At 40.6% G+C, this 25089-nt stretch overlaps 1 protein-coding gene across 6 annotated transcripts in view; it reads right to left on the bottom strand.

Moving 5' to 3' along the window:
* ODAD2 (outer dynein arm docking complex subunit 2) overlaps positions 1-24789 on the bottom strand; it is a 209429-nt gene extending 184640 nt beyond the window's left edge. The window contains exons 1-8 of one of the 6 annotated variants that reach the window (XM_067705749.1): positions 24697-24789; positions 21032-21494; positions 20684-20946; positions 15798-15955; positions 13367-13568; positions 12634-12740; positions 12324-12460; positions 9965-10081 (exon numbers count right to left, since the gene is read on the bottom strand). In XM_067705749.1, coding sequence (XP_067561850.1) covers positions 9965-10081; positions 12324-12460; positions 12634-12740; positions 13367-13568; positions 15798-15955; positions 20684-20907 — 945 coding nt within the window. In that variant the 5' untranslated portion in view covers positions 20908-20946; positions 21032-21494; positions 24697-24789. Of the gene's footprint in view, positions 1-9964; positions 10082-12323; positions 12461-12633; positions 12741-13366; positions 13569-15797; positions 15956-20683; positions 20947-21031; positions 21495-24151; positions 24401-24696 lie in introns of those variants that run through there. The other 5 variants (XM_067705778.1, XM_067705739.1, XM_067705767.1 and 2 more) reach the window with 5 other exon arrangements.
* Between the last annotated feature and the right edge of the window lie 300 nt (positions 24790-25089).

Below are 25089 nucleotides of genomic sequence, written 5' to 3'. Positions count from 1 at the left end.
CATATCCTTCATGACTACAGATGCAAAAATCCTCAGCAAAATATTATCAAATTACATCTAGCAATGTCAAATAGGGTAAGACATCAGGACCAATCCCAATCCCGGGATTAATATTAGTTCAACATTCAAGAATGAATGACCATATCAACAGACTAAAGAAGAGAAATCATGTTATCATCTCGAGATACAGTAAAATCACCCCCTCCCAGTAGTAAGAGGCTCATCCCCCACGGCTTAAGTTGAGGCCCCACGGGAAGCATGTAATAAAGCACCTCCCCCTCCTAGCCAGGTGCGTGTCAGCAGAGGCCCAGTGGGGAGACCGAACTTCCACCCCCTGCCCAGTGGTAACAAGGCACCCTACACCACCAGGTTCTCAATGGAGTCTAAGTGGGGAACTTGGATTTTTACATGCACCTTGTAGTACCCCAGACCTACACCATGAGACCTACACTTAGAGAAGTCCGGCTAAAACAAAAGGTTTAAATAAAATCCAAAGTTTCATAACATAATCCAAAAATGTCCAAGACAACACAAAAAATCACTCATCGTACCAAGAACAAGGAATGTCACAACCTGAATGAGAAAGGACGACGAGTGGATGCTTATACCACAGTAAAATGGACGATGAAATAATCTCAAGTAGATGTTGGAATAAGATTTTAAAGTAGCCATCATGAGGCTTCCCTGGTGGCACACTGGTTAAGAATTCGCCTGCCAGTGCAGGGGACACGGGTTCGAGCCCTGGTCCAGGAAGACCCCACTTGCCACAGAGCAACTAAGCCCGTGTGCCACAACTACTAAGCCTGCGCTCTAGAGCCCATGCTCTGCAACAAGAGAAGCCACCGCAATGAGAAGCCTGTGCACCAAAACAAAGAGCAGCCCCCGTTTGCCACAACTAGAGAAAGCCCGCGCACAGCATCAAAGACCCAACACAGCCAAAAATAAATAAATAAAATAAATTTATTTTAAAAAAATAAAGTAGCCATCATAAAAATGCTTCGATAATCAATTACGAAGACTTGAAACAAATGAAAAATCAGAAAGTCTCAGCAAATAAATAGATGATATACAGAAGAACCAAATAGAAATTCTGAAAATGAAATTTACAAGCCAAAATAACTCACTGGATAGCTCAGCAACAGGATGGAGAAGACATAGGAGAGAAACCATGAACCTGAAGACAAACAACAGAAATTACCCAATCTGAACAACAAAGAGGAAATACATTGAAAAAAAAATTTTTTTAATAAATAAACAGGGCCTCCAGATCCGTGGGACCACAGCAAAAACTCCAACAGTCATGTAATCAGAGCACCAGAAGGAGAGGAGAAAGAAGGTCAGACTGAAAATGCATTCTAAGAATGTCTGAAATTTTCCCAAACTTGGAAAAAGACATAAATCTAAGATTCAAGAAGTTGAGCAAACCCTAAACAGAATAAACCCAAAGAAATTCCTGCCAAGACACATAATAATCAAACTCCATAAAACTAAAGTCAAAGAAAATTCTTAACAGCAATGAGAGAGAAACAATATTTTACCTATAAAGGAAAAACAATTAAAATAACAGCAGATTTCTCAGGAGAAACCGTGGAGTCCAGAAAGACTGCAACAACATTTTTCAAGTGCTGAAAATAAAAAACCGTCAGGCCAGAATACCATATCCAGTGGAAATATTCTTCAGGAATAAAGGGGAATTCAAGATGCTCTCAGATAAAGGAAAACTAGGAGAATCTGTCACCAACAGTTCTTAAACAGAAAGGATATGATAAAAGAAGGAAATTGGCAACACCAGAAAGGAAGAAAAGAACAACAGAAAGGGGCTTCCCTGGTGGCACAGTGGTTGAGAGTCCGCCTGCCGATGCAGGGGACACGGGTTCGTGCCCCGGTCCGGGAAGATCCCACATGCCGCAGAGCGGCTGGGCCCGTGAGCCATGGCCGCTGGGCCTGCGCGTCCGGAGCCTGTGCTCCGCAATGGGAGAGGCCACAACAGTGAGAGGCCTGCGTACCGCAAAAAAAAAACACAAAAAAAGAACAACAGAAAGAATAAAAGCATGGGTACATACAAAAGACTTTCATCCTCCTCTTGAGCTTTCTAAATGATGTTTGATGGTTGAAGCACAAATTATAACAGTGTCTCATACAGTTATCAATGTGACGGAAATAAAGGCAAACATAAATGAGAGAGTGTAAAGGGACTTAAAGGGAGATATGGTTTCTATACTTCACTCACGTGGTAAAATGTCACACCAGTAGACGATGATAAATTATGTATAATACAATATCTACAACCACCACCAAAAACTACACAAAGAGATACACTCAAAACACCATGGAGGGGCTTCCCTGGTGGTGCAGTGGTTGGGAGTCCGCTTGCCGATGCAGGGGACACGGGTTCATGCCCCGGTCCGGGAGGGTCCTGCGTGCCGCGGAGCGGCTGGGCCAATGAGCCATGGCCGCTGAGCCTACGCTCCGCAGCGGAAGAGGCCACAACAATGAGAGGCCCACGTACCGCAAAAAAAAAAAACACTATGGAAAAATCAAAATGGAATTCAAAAAAAATGTTCAAGTAATCCAAAGAAAACCAGGGAAAAAAAAAAGTGAAAGAAAACAGAAGGAAAAAACAGAAAATGAAACTAAGCTGGCAGACTTAAGCTCTCACATATCAATAATTAAAAGTAAACGACTTAAACACACCAATGGATACATCAATAGATAGAGTTTCAGAAAATGGATTTTAAAAATGACTCAACTATATGCTGCCTACAAGAAACTCACCACAAATATAATGATATAGGTAGCTTGAAAGTCAAAGAAGGGAAAAAGATACACCATGCAAACGTTAGTTTAAAAAAAAGGTAGGAGTGGCTATATGAATAGCAGATTAAGTAGCCTTCAGGAAAAAGAAAATCACCAAAGACAGAGAGGGACATTACATAATGATAAAATGGTCAATCAAGAAGACATAATCCTAACTGTGTATGCAGAGCTGCAAACACAAAAAAAGAACTAAGAGGAGAAACAGACAAATCTACAATCATTGTTGGAGGATTTCAAATCCTTCTCTCAACACTGATAGAAAATCAGCAAGGATGTGAAGAACTCAACCACACCAAAAACCAAACTTATAAAGATTTAAGTTATTTAGAGTGTGTTCTCTGACTACAGTGGAATCAAACTAACAATGAATCACGTAATAGAAAAATCTAACGCTAAACGACAAACTTATAAATAATCATGGATCAAACAGGAAGTCTCAAGGAGAAAAAACTTCTATTGAGGTATAGTGGATTTAAGGGAAGTTTAAAAAATAGAACTGAATGAAAATGAAAACAGTGATAATATAATGCCAAAATGTGTGACAGGTAGGTAAAGTTCTGTAAGGGCAATTTATAGCACTAAACACTTACTTTAGAAATGAATCAAACTCTCAAATCAAGAGTCTAAGCTGCCACCTTAAGAAACTAGCAAAAGAAGAGCAACATAAACTCAAAACAGGCAGAAGGATGTAAAAATAGATGCATCTCTGAACTGTCAGTGCTAAGGTGAGAGCAGGAAAGTGGAGACTGCCTTCCATCTTACTGCTGTCCTGCCCCAGAGAGGTGCTCACTTGTTTCTGAATGTCTTTGTCCAAAAGACAAATTCTCTGTAGATGAATGTAGACTTAAGAGAATTCTTTCTTAATATTATTCACCCCTGAAATCACCAAAATCCCTTTCAATGCAAATATAACTAGTTTAAATTAAATGTATGATTAAAAAATCTAGAGAAATAAGAGTAAATGAAACTCTAAGTAAAAAGAAAAGAATAAGTATCAAAATGAAGTAGAAAAAAGAAAAATAGAGAAAAATCAATGAAACCAAAAGTGAATTCTTTGAGAGAACTGATGGACTTCTAGCCAGATGGATCAAGAAAAAATAAAACACAGTGATTAATATCAGGCATGAAAGAGGTAACAACAGCTATAGATTCTACAGTTGTTAAAAGGTTAATAAAAGAATAAACAAGTTTATACCAATCAGTTCAACAACTTAGATGAAAGGGATGCATTCCTTTAAAGACAACCTAGCAAGGTCCCTCAAGAAGAAACAGATAGCCTGCATGGTCCTAGAACTAGTAAGGACATTGAACTTGTAGTTAAAAACCTTCCCACAAAGAACACTCCAGGCACAGACTGCTTCACTGGTGAATTCTACCACACAGTTAAGACAGAAAGAATAGCAATTCTACACAAACTCTTCCAGAAAATTGAACGGGAGATAAAATTTTCCAGCTCATTCTGTAAGGCCAGTATTACTCTGACACCCAAACCAGACACAGATATTGAAGAAAAGAAAACCACACATTGATAATCTTACACAGATGCAAAACGTCTTAATAAAATCTTAGCAAATTAAAATTTTAAAGTATATAAAAAGGGTAATACACTCTGAACAAATAAAGTTTGTCCCAGAAATGTAAGGTTGGTTTATCATTTGAAAATCAATACAATTCACCACGTTAAACTAAAAGAGGAAAAAAAGAACATGATTAATGCAATAGGTACCGAAATATCATTTGATAAAATCCTATATCCAATCCTAATAAAGTTCTCAACAACTTGGAATAGAGGGGAACTTCCTCAACCTCACAAATTTCATCTATGAAAAACCGACAGCTAACAATAGTTAGAAACTGAAAGTTTTCCCTTTACCATCAGGAACAAGAAACCACGTCTATTCAATTCCGTACTGGAGGTTCCAGCTAGTGCATTAAGGAAAGAAAAGGAAATAAAATCACTGAAATTGTAAAGGAAGAGGTAAAATGATCTTTATTTATAGACAATATGACTATCTACATAGAAGACCCTTTGAAATCTACAAACCCGACAAAACTAATAAGTGACTTTAGCAAGGTTTCAGCGTATGAAATCAATATACAAAAATCAAGTGTATTTTTATATAGTAGCAACAAATAACCAGAAATTGACATTTTAAAACTATTGTTAACAATAGCTCCCAAATAGGAAATATTTACAGATAAGTTTCACAAGAGATGTGTAAGACATGTGCACCAAAAGTTACAAAGCAATGCTGAGAGAAATTAAATAAGATGGAGAGACATGCTAAGTAATACTAAACAAACGGAAGGATATACTGTGTTCCATGGATTGGAAACCCCAATATTGTTAAGATGTCAGTTCTTAAATTGATCTATAGATTCAACACAAGATCAGTCATAATTCCTTCGGGATTTTATGAAGAAATTGACAAGCTGACTATAAAATTTGAACGGACATGCAAAAGATATAGAATAGCCAGCAACTCCGAAGAACAACTGGATTGACAGAGGATTGACACTACCTGACCCAAGACTTAATGCAAGTAAGTAGGTAATCAAGACAGTGTGGTTCTGGTATAAAAACAGACAAATAGATCAATGGAACAGAAATACACCCAGATAAATGGACAACTGTGCAAAGAAAGGACAATTCTTTTTCAGCAAATGATGCTGGAACAACTAGATATCTACATGCAGAAGAAAAAAATGAACTTTGATCCATACCTCACATCATGTACAAAAAATATATTAAATTGGATCATAGGCCTAAATGTAAAACCTAACATTTAAAATCTTCTATAAAAAAGCACTGGAGGGCTTCCCTAGTGGTGCAGTGGTTGGGAGTCCGCCTGCCGATGCAGGGGACATGGGTTTGTGCCCCGGTCCGGGAGGATCCCACATGCCGCGGAGCGGCTGGGCCCGTGAGGCATGGCCGCTGAGCCTGCGCGTCCGGAGCCTGTGCTCCCCAGCGGGAGAGGCCACAACAGTGAGAGGCCCGTGTACCGCCAAAAAAAAAAAAAAAAGCACTGGAGAAAATCTTTGTAACACTGGGTTTGGTAAAGCTTTATTAGGTACAACACTATAAAAGAATAATAAGTTGGACTTCATCAAAATTGAGGACATTTGCTTTCTGAAAGACTCTTTTTGGAGAATGAAATAACAAGCTACAAACTGGCAGAAAACATTTATTTATAAATCCTGTATCTGAAAGAATATATAAGTCTATATGTATGTATATCTCACAACTCAGTAATAAGGAACGAAACAATCCAATAACAAATGGGCAAAAGGTCTGAATATACACTTTACCACTTAAGATATATAAATGGCAAATAAGCATATGAAAGGACGCATTCAAGTAAGGCAAATTAAAACTCAGTGAGATATCCGTACACACCTATTAGAACATCTAAAATAAAGGACTGACCGTTCCACTTATTGATGAGTGTGTGGCACAGCTGTCAATCTCATGCACTGCCAGAGTGGATGGAGATGGTTGTAACCCCTTTGGAAACCAGTTCACCGATGGCTTAAAAAGTTAAACATATAACCGCCACGTAACCTTACCATTTCAGTCTGAGGTTTTACCCAAGAGAAATGAAAGCATGTGGTCTGTAAAAAGAAACACCCCAAAACAAAACATTAAAAACATAAGAGCTTAAATTTTAAAGATTTGTACAATGTTTGGAAGACAAAGTAAAGGAATATTTGCAGAAAGTGTGGTGGGGTGTATGAGAGAAAAGAAAATCAGTGGATCAGTCTCAGAGGCCCCAAGATCCAAATAGAAGTTTCAAAAAGAGAACAAAAAGATCAGAGAGGAAAAAAAATGATTAAAGATATAATACAAAAATATTTTTCCAGTTCTGAAGGACATATGTCATCATTAATGAAAAACAAACAAAAACCAGCACCAACCATATCATCATGAAAATTACAGAACATCAGGGATAAGAGAAAATCCTAAAGCCTCATTATATGGGAAAAGCCAAAACAAACAGGTCACATAGGAAAAATGTCTTTAAAATTCTAAGTAAAAATTATTTTCAAACTGTCGTTATAGAAACAACAACTGAGAGAGAAGAATAAAGATATTTTCCAACATGCTAAGCCTCAATTTTTTTCCCTCCTATGTGCCTCTTTTACTCAGGAAGTGCTACCAAAATGATGGGGTGGACCAAGAAAAAGAAAACTGATGAGAAGGGCACTTCCTCAACAAGATAAAGGCCATGTATGGAAAGCCCACAGCTAACATCATATTCAGTAGCAAAAGCCTGAAAGCATTTCCCCTAAAGAGTAAGGAGTAAGACAAGGAATCTACTTTCGCCACTTCTATTCAACATAGTCCTGAAAGTTCTAGCCATGGAATTTTGCAAGAAAGAGAAATTTAAAACATCCAAATTGGAAAGGAAAAAGTAAACTATCTCTGGTCACAGGTGACTTGATCTTATACATAGAAAAACCTAAAGATTCAAAAGAAACTGAATTAAATAAATTCAGCAAAGTTGCAGGATTCAATTTTGAACTTCACAATCAAAAATCAAATCTGATTGTAACACTCAAAAATCAGTTGTATTTCTATACACTAGCAGTGGACAATCAAAAAGGAAACGAAGAAAACAATTCCATTTACAATAGCATCAAAGAGAATAAAATACTTAGGAATAATTTAACCAAGGAGTCAAAAGACTTATACACTGAAAACTATAAAACATTGCTGAAAGAAGTTAAAGAAGACACAAACAAATGAAAAAACTTTCCATGTTCATGGATTAGAAGATAATATTGTTAAGATGACAGTGTTATACAAAACAATCTACAGATTCAATACAATCCCTATCAAAATCTCAATGGTGTTTTTTGTGGAAATGGTAAAACCAAGCCTAAAATTCATATAGAAAATAAAGGCACCCCGAATAACCAAAACAGTCTTGAAAAAACAAGGACAAAGTCTGAGGACTCACTTTGATTTTAAAACCAGTACAAAGCTATAGTAATCAAAACAGTATGGGACTGGTATACAGATAGACATACAGACCAATGGAACAGAATTGAGAGCCCAAGAATAAACCTTGAAATCTATGGTCAGTTGATTTTTACAAGGATGACAAGACCATTCAGTGGGGAAAGAACAGTGTCTTCAACAAATGGTGCTGGGAAAACTGAACATCCATGTGCAAAGGAATGAAGGTTTTTCCCTTACACCATATACAAAACCTAACTCAAGATGAATCAAAGACCTAAACTTGAGAGGACTAAAACTAAAAAATTCTTAGTGGAAAACTTAAGGGCAAATCTTTATTACCTTGGATTTAGCAATGGTTCCTTAAATATGATACCAAAAGCACAGGTAACAAAAGAAAAAATATATTAATTAGACTTTATCAAAATTTAAAATGTTTGTATACCAAAGGACACTATCAAGATGAGTAAAAAGATAACTCATAGAATAGGGGGAAATATTTGCAAATCTTCTACCTGATAAGGAATTAATACCCCCAATATATAAAGAACTCTAGCTCAACAACAAGACAATTTAATTTTTTTAATGGACAAAGGACTTGAATAGACATTTCTTCAAAGAAGATATACAAATGACCAATAAGCACATGAAAATATGCTCAACATCACTAATTATTAGGGAAATACAAATCAAAACCACAATGCAACACCATGTTCACACTTATTAGGATGTCTATAATAAACACAAACATACACAGAAAATATCAAGTGTTGGTGAGGATGTGAAGAAACTGGAATCTTCATACATTGCCTTGGGAATGTAAAATGGTTCAGCTGCTGCGGAAACAGCTTGGAAGTTCCCTCAAAAGTTAAACGTAGAATTACCCCCATATGACTGAGAAATGCCACCCGGACGTGTAGACCCAGAAGAACTGAAAACAGGGACTCAAACAGATATTTGTGCACCAATATTCATAATATTTTTCACAATAACCAAAGGTGGAAAAACCCAGTGTCCATCAATAGATGAACAGATAAAGAAAATTTGGTATATACATATATGGAATATCATTCAGCCATAGAAAGAAATGAAGTTCGGATACGGGCACGTCACGGATGAGCCTTGAAAACATTACGGTACGTGAAATAGGCCGAAACAAAAGGACAGAATATTGTATGAGTCCACTTAGATGAAATACCTAGAATAGGTAAATTTGTGGAGACAGAAAGTAGATTAGAGGTTACCAAGAGCTGGGGGAGGAGGAATGAACAGTTATTGCTCAGTTTCAGATGATGAAAAAGATTTGGAAATAGTAGTAACGGTTGCACAACTTTGTGAATGTACTTCATGCTACTGAATGATACATTTAAAATGGTTAACATGGCAAATTTTACATTTTATGTATATATGTACTTTAGGACAATAACAGCAGTGCAACAACAACGGAAAACTGAGGTCCAGGAAACAGGTGATCAAACACCAGGAAACAAAAAGAATTCACAAAAAGATGACAAAGTGCCAGGATGAGAGCGACAGCAGTCTGACAAGAAAACGGGGCGCTCCACAAGCAGCAGCATCAGAAAGACGATGGACCTGATCAGTGAGCCCTGTGGGCTCTGTGGAGTTGCCCCCAGCCTGAGGATCAGCCCGGAGCATAAGGGAACCACACTCGTGTTCCCTGCGTATCATTTCCTACCTACATCAGCTTAAAGTAAAATCTTTTTCACAAAATATTACATTGACTGATTTCTTTGTCCAGCACTATTTCACAAACCATGGGAGACACAAAAGCCCAGTTCTTATACACACGCAGTTGACACACTTATTAAGACAATCCAACTAGGTAGTAGTCATGGGATTACCAGAAAGGATAAAAATAATCAAAACGTCTAGGCTTCATGAACAGACCTGAGTCCCTTGTTCTTAGTGTAATTAATTCAAAACGGAAAATGAAAAAGTCCTATTTAGAAAGCACTTTGAAATATTACACCTGTCACCTAAAGAAAACCAGAAACATTCTTAAATGGCTACATTTACAGTATTTATTGCTTTATATTGTGGGAAACACTCCAATAATTGAAAGTACTGTCCAAAACAAGGCAGAATTACTCTCCAATTTTTTATGCTATAGAAAGTTGTAGCCAAAAAGTAGAATGCTATGAGAGTTCAAAAGAGACTAAAACTTACCTGTTGAGACATATTTTCGGAAAATATTGCTGATTTTTCTCTTAAAAGTGTGACAAGGTCTTTATAAATTTCTCCTTTTCTCTCATAATTAATTTCCCCCTCATCATCTGTTTTGCCCTTTGGAAGAAAAAGTTTGGTGCTATAATTAATGGATGAGCGATATAAGAACCAGACCAATACATCACAACCCAAGCACAAGTATTGTTTTCTTCTCTGAAGGATCCATGCGGTAGTCTTTATACACGAAATGTACGGGCACACCCTTCCCTCTTAATGTTACCTATCCATTCATTCGTTCATTCATTCATTCGTTCGTTCAGCAAGACTTTACCAAGTGCCCCCGAGATGCACAGGGCACGCTGCTATCCAGCAGAGACCTGAAAGCTCCCTTCCCACTCCTCTCCTGTGAAAATGCATTATGACTTCAAGAGCTTTTGATGAAGTCATAGAAGGCCTGGGTTAGAATGTCACCACATAAAAGGCTGTGTTTCTGTTGGTCTCACTCTACCCCTGCTGCGTGTGGAGCGAGATTGCTATGGGCTCATTTTCTAGGGGTAGGACCTCTATGTGACCACCTGTCCCTCCACCCTCAGCCTCTGTCTCTCCTCTTCTCTCTTTCCGTTCCTCATTTCACTTTGCTTTCCTACTATTACTCTTCCTTCACCCTGTATGTGTGTGTTTGCACATACATATACACATAAAAACTGTAGTGTTACATGTATAACTGTATATATATGTAAAACATACAGATACATGCAAACTGTAGTGTGTTATACATTTTCTTGTAACGACTGAACAGCTTCAGATCCTTGTCTTTCATTCTTTAACCTGAGAGAAACACTCAGATGTTTCCATGTCAAATAAAGTTGTACGTGCGTCAATAGCCTTTTACAGAGACAAAGGCTCCTTGCCCCACTCTGGAAGGCCCAAGAGAAGCATTCCGTTTTTTCTCTAAGCTCTTATTTTCCGGTTAGAGATTTCGCTTTTCTAAAGCATCAAAGCAAACCAAAAGCAAATCATAGTTAGGCTGTCGGGCTCCTCTGTGCAGAAATAAGCCCAGGACCACGCTGACGGGACAAGCACGAAAGGCAGGTCAGAAGACAAGCCCCGCCGCCGAGAACATCGCCGCACGTCGAGAGCAGCCCAGGCCAAGGCTCCAACGGCGCCCTGCGATAGCTGGGTCCCCATTAAGGATCTGGACCCTCCCTGCAGAATTCTGCTGCGAGCCCCAGTTTTACACGGAAGACAGCAAGAGCCGGGTTTTCAGAGGAAGCTGAGCTCCTTCTAGCCAAGTTCAGTCAGCAGACGTGAGGCTCAGTGTCAAGGTTTTAACCCAGAGGATCCAGAAGGCCATGCATGTGCCGACTCTCTCAGGTCGAGGCCCACCGCCCACACTCTGCTTTGCGACCCTTGGGCCGGGAGCCTGCAAAGCTGTGTTTCTCCGCTGCCAGGCCGGCTGAGTCTCGGGCAGCAGGCGGGGAGAGGCCGGCAGAGGGAGGCCGGCGGGGGAGAGGGCAGTGGGGAGGCTGGATGAGGCAGAAGGGACATGCTCCCTCCCACGTCCTGTCAGAGCCACCTAGCAACGGCCCCTCACCCGGCAGTGGCAGTTGCTCCCCGTAGCAACAGTTGGTTCTAATTTCCTTTGGAAGAACCCAGAGGCCCAGAACCAGGCTCACCATGACCCCTGAGATACCCACTAACACCCCGGGCCACCGTCAGAGGCCCAGGCCAGGCTCTGCCCCAGCCTGCCCCAGCTCCTGCACCACCAACACTAAGTGGGCGCCGCTTACTCCTCAGGGCTCCAGGGCCGGTTCCATGCAGACTCCTGGGCTCCGAGGGGACCAGCACGGCCTGGAGGTGACCATTCTCCAGACATGTGAACCCACGCAAGCGGGGTCCACGCCTCAGGGGTCTGAGTCCCAGTCTGCACGGGCCCTGCCCGGAGCCGCTTAGGCCCCAGACTGCGGAGGCCCCAACTCCGGGGGCACGTCCTCCAGGCTCCCGCATGTGGGTCCCCTCCCTGCTCTTTCGTCTGTCCCCTCAACTCTTCCAACTGCTTCCGCATTACCTCGGTGCTCCTTTATCGACTTGTCTTTCCTTAAATACTTGTGTCATTAATCAGCAAACTGATTATGTTAAAGAGGCTGTAGTTAGTGGAACGGGTCACTTTGAAGGCCATTTCCTAGAATACTGACTTAAGGACCTGCAAGGGGACACAGAGACAGCAAACACACAGCAAAGGGATCTGCATGAATCCCACAGAACACACTTCATTTTCTGTGGTTTTGGGATTCAGTCCTGGAGACATGCCTGCACTGACGGAGACCAAAGTCAATACGGTTTTTAAAAAATTACTTACACCATTTAAAAACACTCCTTCTTTGCTACAAGTAATGCACAAAGTTTCAGCATCATGTGGTTTCACCAGCACATAACAAATTTCCCCTTGAATTTGTCTCCAAGGTGGGGCTCGACATCCATTTGAAAATTCGTAATCTGAAACCAATTATCAATCAATTAAAAGGAGCTCCTTAACCTCAACTTGTGAAATAGGTTGGCTTCAAAAAAATAGGATTGAAATTTTAAGTTTTCATTTCTTAAATATTTAATGTAGCTACTGAAGCATTTTGAAAATATAATTATGAAAATATATATAATATAAAATGAACCTGAGGTGTACTCGATAGATTCCAAGACTGTCTTTTCTCCCTTTCCTGAGAACCGTTTAAGCAGCTCTATATCATTCTTAACAGTCCCTGGATTTAATCGTATTTCTCTGAAATAAATGTTTAGAAATTCATTTTAAATACTTTAAAACAGAATCTACAGAAAACAACATGAAAACATTTCATTATATCAGGGGAAATATCTTTTTTTGTAATTAAAATATCAGTTAAATTATACAACAACAAAATTACAGTGAATTTTAACCAGGTTACAGTGTTATAACACTGTCAAAACATCAAAGAATCAGTGATTCGCGTTGAATGAAACATTAAATATACTCATTTCAATATTCACTTCATTTCTTAATGATAATTCCAAAGTACTAGAAAATACTAGACAAATGAACAAGTTTTAAACTTGATAAACTACACGATAATTGCATTATAATTTTTAAATTTATCTAATAGTTTGAGACTTTGAAAATAACAAGACCACTTAATGTCTTCAGAATTAGATGAAACTCCACTACAATGTTTTAGCCATGTTAACTGAAAATTGTACTGTTTAGAGTTAGAAATCTTCATGCAATAACTAAAATTTTATTCCAAAAAATGTAACGTTAAATCAATAGCAACCACTTCCAAACTTTATTTTTCTTGTGTCTTTTCCCTAAAGCTCTGAAAGTACTTTTTATAACCAATTTTTAGAGGCTTCTTTTTGAAAAAAAAGACTCACAAGGAAATATTTTTCAGAGAATGATTGAGTAGGTGCAGATCCAGCTGCTTGAGTAGCAGGGCAATCTTCATCTTAATCTCACTTTCAGGATCATCATCTTTTTTAATTTTATCAAGAATAGTTAATACAGATGAGTCTTCATTTATTTCCTTTATCATATTATAATCCAAGCCCAGGATTTTTGCTATGGGGTTTCTGTTTGCTGATCAAAAAAGTGAATTAAAAAAAATTATCTTCTTATCTTCTATTGCAAGAACCATAAAGACTATCATATCCTTTGGAGCCCACTCAAATGTGTTTTTCATTAAGCTTTCTCTGATTGACCCAATTTGAATTAATCTCTACTTCTCAGATTTTACTGTACTTAGGAACTTTCTCACACCTCTTGAGATGTTTACTTGTACTGTAATATCATCTCTATATGCTATCACCCTAATAGGACAGAAGCTAAGAGGTCTATTTTTTTTTAAGTTGACTGTGGGGCATTGTTCAGAAGAGGCATTCAATCAATACATTCAGAATTGATTTGAAGATAGAGAAATACTGGTCTCCTTAGAAGAAAGATCACTAGAACCGTGTGTGTGTGTGTGTGTGTGTGTGCGTGTGTGCGTGTGTGTGTGTACACCAGTGAACAGTATTCACAAATGCTTTCTCTTCAAAATAGCATGTTTTTCTCAGTCTACGGATCTACTGCCGATCTTTTCCACCTGTCTGAACTGCTTATATTTTCAATGTCTCTTGACATTAGTTGGGAAAACGAATCTAACCAGTATTTACGTACATGCCAAAATCATAGTGAAAATTCTAAATACCAACTTGTGATCAAGGTTGAAAGTTGAACCTAGAGATGTTGAAAACAGAATTTAATAAAGGCCAAAAAACTATATGGTTGAAAATGAGGGTGAAAGGGGCAGAACCGTGTTTAGAAAGGAGGAATTCAACTCAGGTGAAAATCTATGTGCATTTGGATGGGTTGGGGGATGCCTATGGGACTAATTCAGAAAGCCTGACCTGATGGGAAGCACGGCGACGGCACTAACTTTCCCACAGGACGCAGACTACCAGCAGGAGAGTCTTGGGGGGAGCAAGGGAAGGAGGCCTGGGAACCAACCACTTAGTGAGCATCTCCACTCACCACCTTACGGCTGTCATCTCTAAGGATTATGAAGATACTAGGTGAATTCTGGGGAAGGACACAAAGCTGACTTCCAAGTTGCCAGGTACCACGCAATGTGGACCAAAAACGAAGAGCTGTACCTAGAACTCTTACAGAAAGGGCAAAATGCAGCGAAGGACACATATTTAGCCAGACTGAGCATACAACACTCTATGGATTAAGTTTACATATTAAGTTGAATTTAATGAACAACCATGCGTCTACTGACTCTTCTTAAATTCACTCTTATTCTCAAGATTTCATCCCTCTCAGAAAAGTAGCTTTGACGTACAGGGAGAGCAGTCAAGATGTAAAAAGAAGCTGCTGTTCTAAGGTTCACATCTTAAAGAAAAAGGACTAACTTTCCACCTCACAGCCACGGACAGTGGCAAAGAATGATGAGAGACAGATGAGGGACCTTATGCCTGGGACACACTGGTCACACGATTCCAAAGAAGCAGAACACATATAGGACATAATTACCTATTGTCAGGTGTTTCTACTCGTAAGAAATACTTAGAGCCCAATTATAGCAGGTGATCAATCACATTCTTTTTTGCATGTTAGACGATTAGACAATAATAAGAACATTACATAACTTTAGTGAAGAGGAAAAATACTTCCAACTGAATGAATGTAACTATTCACAGAAAGCTGTGTTATTTCCGCAATGCAAAGGGCTGAGACAAAAGGGAAGTGAGATGATTATGGGCTGTACGCTAAAGCAAGAGGCTACATTCATTTTAAAGGAAACGAATCACCACCCATCACAGCAGAATGCAGGATGAGAGGGTGGATGCTGGTGCTGGCCCTGGACAGCTGTTTTCTCCCCGACATGAACCTTAAAGGCGTCAGGTCTTTCCAGGAGCTAAGAAGGCTCTCTTTAAACCAGCAGAATGCAGGATGAGAGGGTGGACACTGGTGCTGGCCCTGGACAGCGGTTTTTTCCCCCCCGACATGAACCTTAAAGGCGTCAGGTCTTTCCAGGAGCTAAGAAGTCTCTCTTTAAACGACATACTAAAATTAGAAATCTCGAAGCTTACTAACGGTAAAGCATTAGGCTTCTCATTTAAAGTAGAAATCTGATATGAGCGTAACATTTCAGCCAAAATAAATCAATGACATTTTTAAGTCAAGAAATCAAGTTGAACATAGCACTTTTTACCTTTCAGGTTAGAGAACTTTTTTCAAGAGCCTGTAAGGAATGATTCCCTCCCCCGTCCCCAAGATTAAGTTTCTGAAAGTGCAAATCACAGACTGGAGTGTAAATATCACCTTCAATACACGCTCGTGCTTCCTGCAGCTTGGCATCTGTGGCAATACGCAACACACGTGACAGCTGCCCAAAGCTCCTAATTTTGATCTGTGGTACAGAGAGAAATAGCAAAGGCTGTGCATTGCTAGCCGCTTCTTCTGACTCGACTGTTGCTTCACTAAAAAATGAAAAAAAAGTTGTTTTTTGAAAGCTTAAGGTTAACCTGGAGGCCAGTAGAAGTTAAATTTAAGACATTTCAACAAGTTATTTCCATGTCTCACGATAAAGCACAGAGAATATAAATACCTCTTGTTAGAAACTCATCTATTTTCCCACTTTCATCCACACTCAGGCCCTTAAATCCCCAGACTTATTAGCAACGTGATATAGCCAGGAAGAAAATTTTTAAACCATTTCTTGAATACCTGTGTGAACTCAATCACAGTGTTGGGGTTTGTTTTTCTAATGATGCGTTGGACATGTTTTCATGTTTTGTGGATTTCTAATGTTATTTAATTTATAAAATTTTTATACCACAGTAATTAGTGGTTAGGAATTTTCTTGGCTACTCTGTTTATTAGCAAAAAAAGCTATGAAAAAAGACAAACTAGATCCCCTCAATGGATTATTTTCCCACTCCAAACCTCCAGTTTGGTTTACTTTGGGATAACAAGCGATCTTTCTAACTAGGCTTCTTCCTGATCAGAAATGATTAGCTCTCCTAGATTGGCGTTTCTGGCCTTTCAACTTTCTAGGTCGGCATTTCTAAAAGACTAAGACGTTTTTATGGCAGTGACACAGCTCTAGATTTCTACCACTTACAACACTACCTAAACTGCCCAGCTTTCCACTGCATACTGATATCTCTGGCAAAACTGTCCACATCTTAAGACCTGATATTTTACATTGTAACACAGATAAATAGCTGTGAAATGTTGACACTCGAGACAATCTACTACTATTTCATAAATGAAGGAGCAAAATGTTTTTAGACTTGCCAGGGACACGCATCGTTTACAAAACTTCTACTCTCCCAGGAATAAAGCTCTTGGAAGAACGCCCTAAGGATCGAGGAGCTTTCTTAGAGGTCTGCGCTGGGGCGGGCCGCTGGTGCTGAGCGGAGGAGGAAAGGACGGAGACACAGGCAGACTGAATGCCCACAAGGCCAAGCTCCCGAACTTGAGAAGCTGAAACTCCTGGGGAGACCAGGATAACGGCAGGGCATAGGACATTCTCGTTGCTTCTGCCGGCGGAAGCCTGCAGCTGAACAGACAGCTAAAACGCCAGTGATGGAGAGGACTGTCGAAAAGCAGCCTCCCGTTTCAGGCTCACGGTCTGCTGGCGCTGAGGAAAGAGCTCTTTGGAAGAAAACTGCTGTAGCCACCTTGATAAGGTCAAGCAGAATGAAAGAAAGAATAAATGAAATCCACCGACCTGATCAAGAGACTTTTAAACTGGAACTGCAGGAGGGAGCTAAAAATACTCAGCTTATGCTATAGAGAGCAAGAAAAAAGGTCTGATTTATTTAATCCCCAATGTCAGGTTCCATGTCCAGAACATAGTAATTACTCCACAAATAAGTCTATAGGTGAGAAACTAGGTAGTAATGCTCAGGGATAACCCAGAGTTCAATAACAGAACTTTGGGCCACTGACCTTTATACTGTGACCTTGAAATTTTACCAAAATACGATACTTATTGTCTCATAAAACAATACCATTTTAAGGCTGGAGATCATGTAATTCAGCCTTAGTGATACTGATCAGAAAACTAAGGACCAAAAAGGTATGAACTGTGTGTGAAGTGTGCATCACTAGAGGAGGAGCCCTCGCTCAGGCGTCCTGTTGTCTCATCCACACAGAACTCGTACCGGCATATAACTTGGTCCCGACTCATGTACATAACTGAGACACAGCAGACTGCGGTTCACAACTGACATACAGCGATATCAAAGCAGACGTGATTCAAACATCATAGTTCTACCAAAGGAGAGAACAGGTACCAACATTTTCACAAAGCAATTCTGAACGCTCACCCAAGCTACATTCTAGAGACTCAAGCGCCTCAGTTCTGTGCACCCCCCACACATGGCGTCACCACTGAGTGGTGTCACTTGTCCTTAATTTACAGTGGCTTGGGCTTCATTCTGAGGTGTTTTAGGAAGATTGTTAATCTCATCCTGTGTGATAAGAACAAAAGCAATTGGAAATGGTGATAAGAGACCTATGATTTCCATTAAAATGAAAGTAGAGACATTTTCCCCTCAAAATCGAACGTGGAGAGGTGATACTATAGGATGAGCAGCTGCACACCGGGAATGAGTCTAAAGGAAATGAGTGAATCAGGCCATGCGTAAAGTCCCGCGCTTATCTAGTCAATTAATAACCATCCGCACAAAAGAAGGTGGTGGGTGGAACGTACAACCTCCTCAGAGTGTGACTAACGGACGGGTTTCAACGTGAGATGCGATGAGCCTAAATCAGAAGAAGGCTGATCACAACTGTGCTGACAGCCACAGAGAGCGCGTCTGGAGATGCACAACGTCTGCTGAGAAGTGAGGCCACAAGTATAAACACAGCCCCCAAAATATCTGCAGAGAGCAACAAAAATTGTATCAGTATAGATACAATTGACTTGTTTTGGAACAAGAGGACTGAGGGAATGTATATCCCCATGAAGAATCTGCCTCTATTCTAAAACATGCAAGGATATTACTGTTTGGTAGCAATGCATCCAGAGACTCTAGGCTTAAATTCCTCATGATGACTTGGCTATCCACACGGACTTACAGACATGAATCCTGACTAGTGGGCTTCCCCCACTTTAAATAAACGAATAAATGTGTTCTAAGGTTCAAGAGCTGAGCAAAAAGAGTGCATGTGAACCAAAGGGCGAAGAATGAGGCAGTGGGGCTGCTTCACAACACACTCTTCTTGCCTTTGAGGGCACCCCTGGTTTACCTCGCTTCTTATGTTGTTGGACGTAGCAGACACCAAGTGGCTATGGGTTGCTCACAGTTCCTTGGGGTATGGTCAAGACCTGGATATGAAAGCATTTGGTATTCTCCATTATTACCAAAATCTCAGCTGTATCCTTTGCCTTCTTCGGGGCAGTCAGTGCCTACCTGGTTTTCATCAAGACACACAGACACACATTCCTTCCTATGCAACAAGCGCTGCTATCACACCCCTCTCATCCCTTCCAGCATCAAAGGTATCATCAACACAGGTAAGAAACAAGAATGACGGATAGAAAAGTTGGCCCACGGAAAAGCTGCATGGCAAATTTGACAGAAGGAAGACAATCAAGGGGTAGTTGGTTCAGAATATACATGGTGTCAAAATGTCAAAACATCCTGCTTGAGGGAACACTGTATCTAGAGACTGTATGCAGAGATACAAAAATAGAAATAAAGCAAAGAAAACTGGACAGGGATAGAGAAATAGTGATACATTATATGTATGTCAGCCCCCCTAACTAGGGCACAGATGTGATCACGTCTGCACTCGTACACAAAATTAGTAGAGAGGCAAGATACAACAACAATACAACAACAATCTTGATCTCTTCTGACATTTGCTTTAAATCCATCTTTGCACCAAGTAGTTCACATTTTTAATTGATTTTACAGATGAGTTCATCTTTCAAAAATTAGAAAAAACAATGTGCGATGCTACATTGAACTTAGGTGGGAGCAATGAAGCACTTTGGGAGAAAGTGACCATAAGCACCGTTAAAAATACGATTAAAAAAAAAAGATTTCAGAAAATTCAGAGAGAAAATAGATCATGATACCAGAACTAAAGAGCTTTTGAAATACAGTTCAAGAATGATTTTACAGTTCTAAAAATTAAATTCTGAGTTTATTCTCACAAATAATCCCAAAGGGAAAAAATGGAAAAGGCATCTATAGGAAACTTTGCCTAGTTAGAGAGCTGTTTTTGAAAAGATCAGACTTTAAAAGTTCATAGGCGGACTTCCCTGGTGGCGCAGTGGTTGGGAGTCCGCCTGCCAGTGCAGGGGACACGGGTTCGTGCCCCGGTCCGGGAAGATCCCACATGCCACGGAGCAGCTGGGCCCGTGAGCCACGGCCGCTGAGCCTGCGCGTCCGGAGCCTGTGCTACCCAACGGGAGAAGCCACAACAGTGAGAGGCCTGCGTACCGCAAAAAAAAAAAGTTCATAGGCAAAACCAAAGACGGACAGAGACACAGAAAAGAGGATCAGAATGCCTGGAGTGACACATAAACTGAGGATGTGACCAAAAACAGTATATATGAAATTATATAAATTTATCATTTACAATTGTAATTTATACTTATATATCAATATTTCATATAAGTATAATATAGTTATATAAACGTATGTAATTTACATAAGATATATATTTAGCTATGTTCAAAAGACATAAACTGGTAGTCCATTGTTTGAGGTGGAGATAGGATTTTTTGTTCTAAATCTCAGATTTGGAAAGTTCTCATTTGAGGACAATGCTAATTGTTAGGAAGTTTCTCCCTTATGTTAAGCAAAATGTACCACTCTCCCTCTGCCACCCCATAGATTGTACAGATTTAAATATCAGAAGGGATTTTGTCTATATCTGAGATCACAAAATCAATGCCTAGTGGCATCTGGCAGTTCATAGGAGTGGAAAGACCAGTCACAAGGCAACAGCAAACGTTGGGAGTGTGGTGACCTGGAAAACACATCCCCTATGGAAAGAAAATTCAAATTTAAAAATTAGTGTTCTGGCCAAACAAAATATCCTCAGATTCCACCCGAGCGCCTCCGGTTTTCTGAGATTTCTGAGATTCACAGAGGTTAAGCGACTTGCCCCAAACCTACAACCAATCAATAAAAAACGTGCAACTGAAGACATTAAACTCTAGAAGCAATTCACTGGCTTACCTGACCACGTAACCCGGTCCAAAGGCTGAGGGGTCCAAACTGGTTTTCCATTCCAGTGGTTCTACAAAAACATAGTTTGCCTCTTGGGGATGTTTACAGATAAAACTCTCCACAAACACAATAATTTCCTTCAGTATCGCCTCATTGAGAGGGGTAGTTTCCAGGGCCCTAGCCCCGTGCCCCGCAGCCGTCCACTGCGCGGACCTTGTCAGTGCCGTGCCCATGGGATCCCACGATGCTCAGACCCGAGCTCAGCGCGCACACTGCGTCAAGGCAGAGAGAGAGACAATAGCATCCACCTTTCCCCCGGAACATTGCTCATTTTCAAGATTTTAAGCTAGCACTTACCCAACCCACATTCTGCTTATTCATCTCAGAGGTGGATTTTTTAAATTATCCAGTTGCTCTTCAATTCAATAAAATAGTCAACTTTCCCTGAACCAGCGCTAAGTGAAACTGACGAGGACGTAAGGATTTTCCAGTATCTGCCTGCCCTGGAATGAAGAGCTTCTTTCTCATTTTCCTGGGCCTAAGAGAGAGAATTCAAATAGCTGGGCAGAAATTGGAAACAGGAAAGTCCAGGAGCGAAACAAAAAGAATTGCAGGAGGTTGGCATCAAGGCCTTTGGGTTGCAGCTCTGCTGGGGCCAGAGGTGAAGTGAGCGATCTCTTTTGAGCTGGATCACACATTGTTTAGAATCATGCTATTCAAATGACTTCTGTTATCCTTTGTCATCATCATACATCTGCATCAGTGCAATGATGGCTGATGAAAATGATCCTGAGAGCACTGGATGTCCCCCAAGTGCCTTCTGAATTCATAAGAAACAGAATAAAAACATTAAGTGACATAGAATTTTAATTTTTTTCTGAAAATTGGTAAAGCGCATATTGACCTTATTAATCAAAATATTTGAGCAGTTCAAATTCCATACTCCCTGCCCAGAATATTTTATTGTAATTCATAACTTTCTTAAGAGCAAATGTGAGAACAAATGAGAATCTCTTTAGCCTGTTTATCTAGATTACCAAGAGTCTAGCATTAAAATGTAAAACAGAAATTGAAATAAATTTTACTTTAGCTAAATAGAAATTAGCCTTTAAAAGAAGATATTTGAAAAGATAACATTATCTGTAAACTTAAATAAGAGCCAAGCTAATAAATAAGTTCTGACATTAATACATAATGGACATTTAAGACTTTTTTTTCAGATAATCTATACTTGTTTATTTTCTCATCTGTAATAACACTGATCATTAAAACCTTTCTTCTGGAATATTAGAGAATGGTTAAAAAAGTTAAATAAAGAATGTAATTAGCTTCCCCCTCGACCCATCATTATTACAAAAGCTCAGTACCAATATTCTACAGAAATGATTTGGAGATTTACTTTCCATCCTGCATTAAATCTTGAAATACAGTAACAGGGACATCTAGATCAGAGGTCCTCAGATGGGCAGTACTGGCTGCTGAGAAGCAGAGGACACACACTGTACAGATGTTTCATCATCAAAATGATAAGAATGGAACACTGTTAGCATTTAGTGATGAGGACCTAGAATGCCAGATGTCCTGCAACGTGCAGGACAGTCCCCCAGAAGGAAGAATTATGCTGCGATCCCCAGCATGCAGTACGTAAACACTTCAGATAATTAATAGCTGAGCCTACAGCCTATCACTATTTTACAAATAATCATGAAGGATTTTTTCACAGTTTTAATATGCACTGAATTTTCCAGAATTTAAACTATTATATAAATCAAAGGACAGTTGTATAGACTTCATTTTACACAGAACTTTACCAAGATGTCAGCAGTTGGTGAAGTCATGTCATTGACTGAAATGTTAGTCACACAATTTTAAGTTTCAGTGACTCGTCTGTATTTGGAGCTACTGCACACACAGTAATTCTATGTGAGGCTAGAGCAACTGCTCACTTCATATATATTCTGAGCATATATATATATATATATATATACACATATATACTTGAGCATTTACATGCTGACACTTTATTTCAATTATCTTCCTTTATTTTACATTTAGAGCACCATTGAGATTTAAAACTATGATTTTGATTTCAGAAGAGTAAAGTGGGCATTACAAACTATTTGTTATAAAAAGCAAGTATTGGATCAGATAAGGTTGAGAACAACATATATATATACACACATACATATGTACATATATATATCTGAAAAAGTGTTAGTGAAATAAAAGGTATACCAAAAAATGTACGAATTTGTTGTGTGCAGTCGTTTTAGTATTTCAGTGTTTTGTTTCTGCTAGATTCTGAACACATAAGCAGGTACTGATGTTTATGTGTGACACTCCTGAGTTTCCCAGTATTACGAGAATAAATGCAAATAGATTTATCTTATATGGAAAGGTTCAGGAGGACAGTTCTATTTGTTTTTAATGTTAAGTACAAACTTGTTTTGGTTTATAAAGCTGAATTGTATGCATCATTTCCTTCTTGCACCTTTTAAAAGAAAAATGTGAAATTACGTAAGGCTGTGGCAGTCAACATGCCATAGAGTAACTTCCTGGAAGACACTTACGAAGGAGCTACGACAGGCAAAAAGTCTTTTCATCACGATACATTCTTCTAAGAATGTGTGTAACACATTTGACTCTATTCAAATTGTTTTTCTGAGTCTAATAAACCAGGAGCTGCGGCAATGGTCAGGCTTGATTTAAGAATAAGGCCTAAGAAAATCTTTGGGAGCCTATGAGCATCCAGAAAGCAAGTACAATATGATTTGAATAGTATTCGAAAAATAAAAAGCGGAACAAAATCCCAAAGAAGAGAAGACCATGTATAAAAGATCTTTAAAAAAAAGAAAAATAAGACTTTGGAGGCCCAACTGAGTTTTTAAAAGAAAAAATAGGTGGTCTTGTATTTTTTTTCTTCTTAAGTATGAGAAATTTCTAATGGCCTCTTAATTTACGAAGAGAACCAAAGCTACAGCATTTATTCCAATAATTCCAGTGACGTTCCAAAATGGTAAGTATAACTCGGGCGAAAATTCAAAACCTAACATTTTTTATCAAGACAGGCTGATGGGACGTTTCCACCCAGTGTCAATCCATGAGTTCTTAGGGCCTGAGAAACATGGTTACAATGAACACATGGGCATACATAGTACATATCTTTGAATTAATTGAAGATTTTAAAGTTTAACAATTACAGGGAAAAAAGTTTTACTGCATGTGTTTGTTGCCATAAATTGAGAATCACTTTACACTCATGTTCTCTACTCATCCAGTGGATACAACAATTTTTCTTTTTTAAGGGTCCGTTGCAAGCCTCCAGGATCATTAATAAAATGAAACCCATTCGTGAGTAATTTCTGTAACACTTGAGCAGAAGCAAAACCAAATTCTTTATGAGACTACAGGAATAAAAGCGTCCACCCTAAGACCCAGAACCGTGGCTGGTGAAGCGGGTTAGGAGACAGTGCCTACCCTGGCATCCCGAGAACGAGGAAGCTAGGCGGTGAGACCTACAGAAAAATCAGTTTCCGAACTGCCCGGAACCGAGCCTTGAATCCAGGCAAACTCAGCCCGCGTGAAGACACGTGATGACGGCAGCAAGCGGCCCCCTGACGGGCGGAACGCGCCGGAGCGGGAGGCTGGCTTCCCGGGTCGAGCGGGGAGGGAGGCGGGAGGGCGGCAGCGAGCAAGGCGCCGGGACTGAGGCAGAGCTGCAAACGCGGAGGGGGAAGGGACGGGGGACGGGAGACGAGGGTGCGGCCCGGGCGGGCGGGCGCGCGGGGCGCGGCGGCGGAGCGGGGGGCCCGGGCAGGAGCAGGGTGTCCGCGGGGAGGCAGGGCGGGACGGGCGCGGGAGAGACACGGGGAGGGGGCGCATCTGGGGCCCGAGGAGAGAAGGGGAAGCCGGGGAGAGGGCCAGAAGCGGAGCCCGAGCGCGACTCCCGTTTCTCCACCCACGCGGACGGCAGCAAAGACACCGGCGCCCGCGGGCCGCACTCGCCCGCGGGCTTCACTCACCCGCAGCGCCCGGCTCAGCGCCCGCACCGCGCCCCACGCTCCGCCCGCGCGCCCGCCGGTTGCTAGGACGCCGGGTAAACAAGGCGCCGGGCCGCGCACACCGCGTCCCGCCCCCGGCCCGCCCGCGCGCCCCCGCCCGCCCGCGCGCCCCCGCCCGCCCGCGCGCCCCCGCCCGCCCGCGCGCCCCCGCCCGCGCCTCCCTGGAAACACGCTCGGTCCTTCTCCCCTCCCCCTCCTCCATCCCCTCCCTCCCCCTCCTTCCCTCCCCGTCCTGGAGGGCTAGTCCCCGCTCTGGCCACCAGGTAGGAAACGTTCACCTTCCCTAAAGCACAGTGAGAGGTTTCAGCAGAAACTTCACGGCAGAACCAGTAGCAAATGGAAAATAGTCGTTAG

Source organism: Pseudorca crassidens, chromosome 1 (genome assembly GCF_039906515.1).
Source record: "Pseudorca crassidens isolate mPseCra1 chromosome 1, mPseCra1.hap1, whole genome shotgun sequence".
Taxonomy (NCBI): Eukaryota; Metazoa; Chordata; class Mammalia; order Artiodactyla; family Delphinidae; genus Pseudorca; species Pseudorca crassidens.
This window is presented reverse-complemented; position numbering and strand designations above follow the sequence as displayed.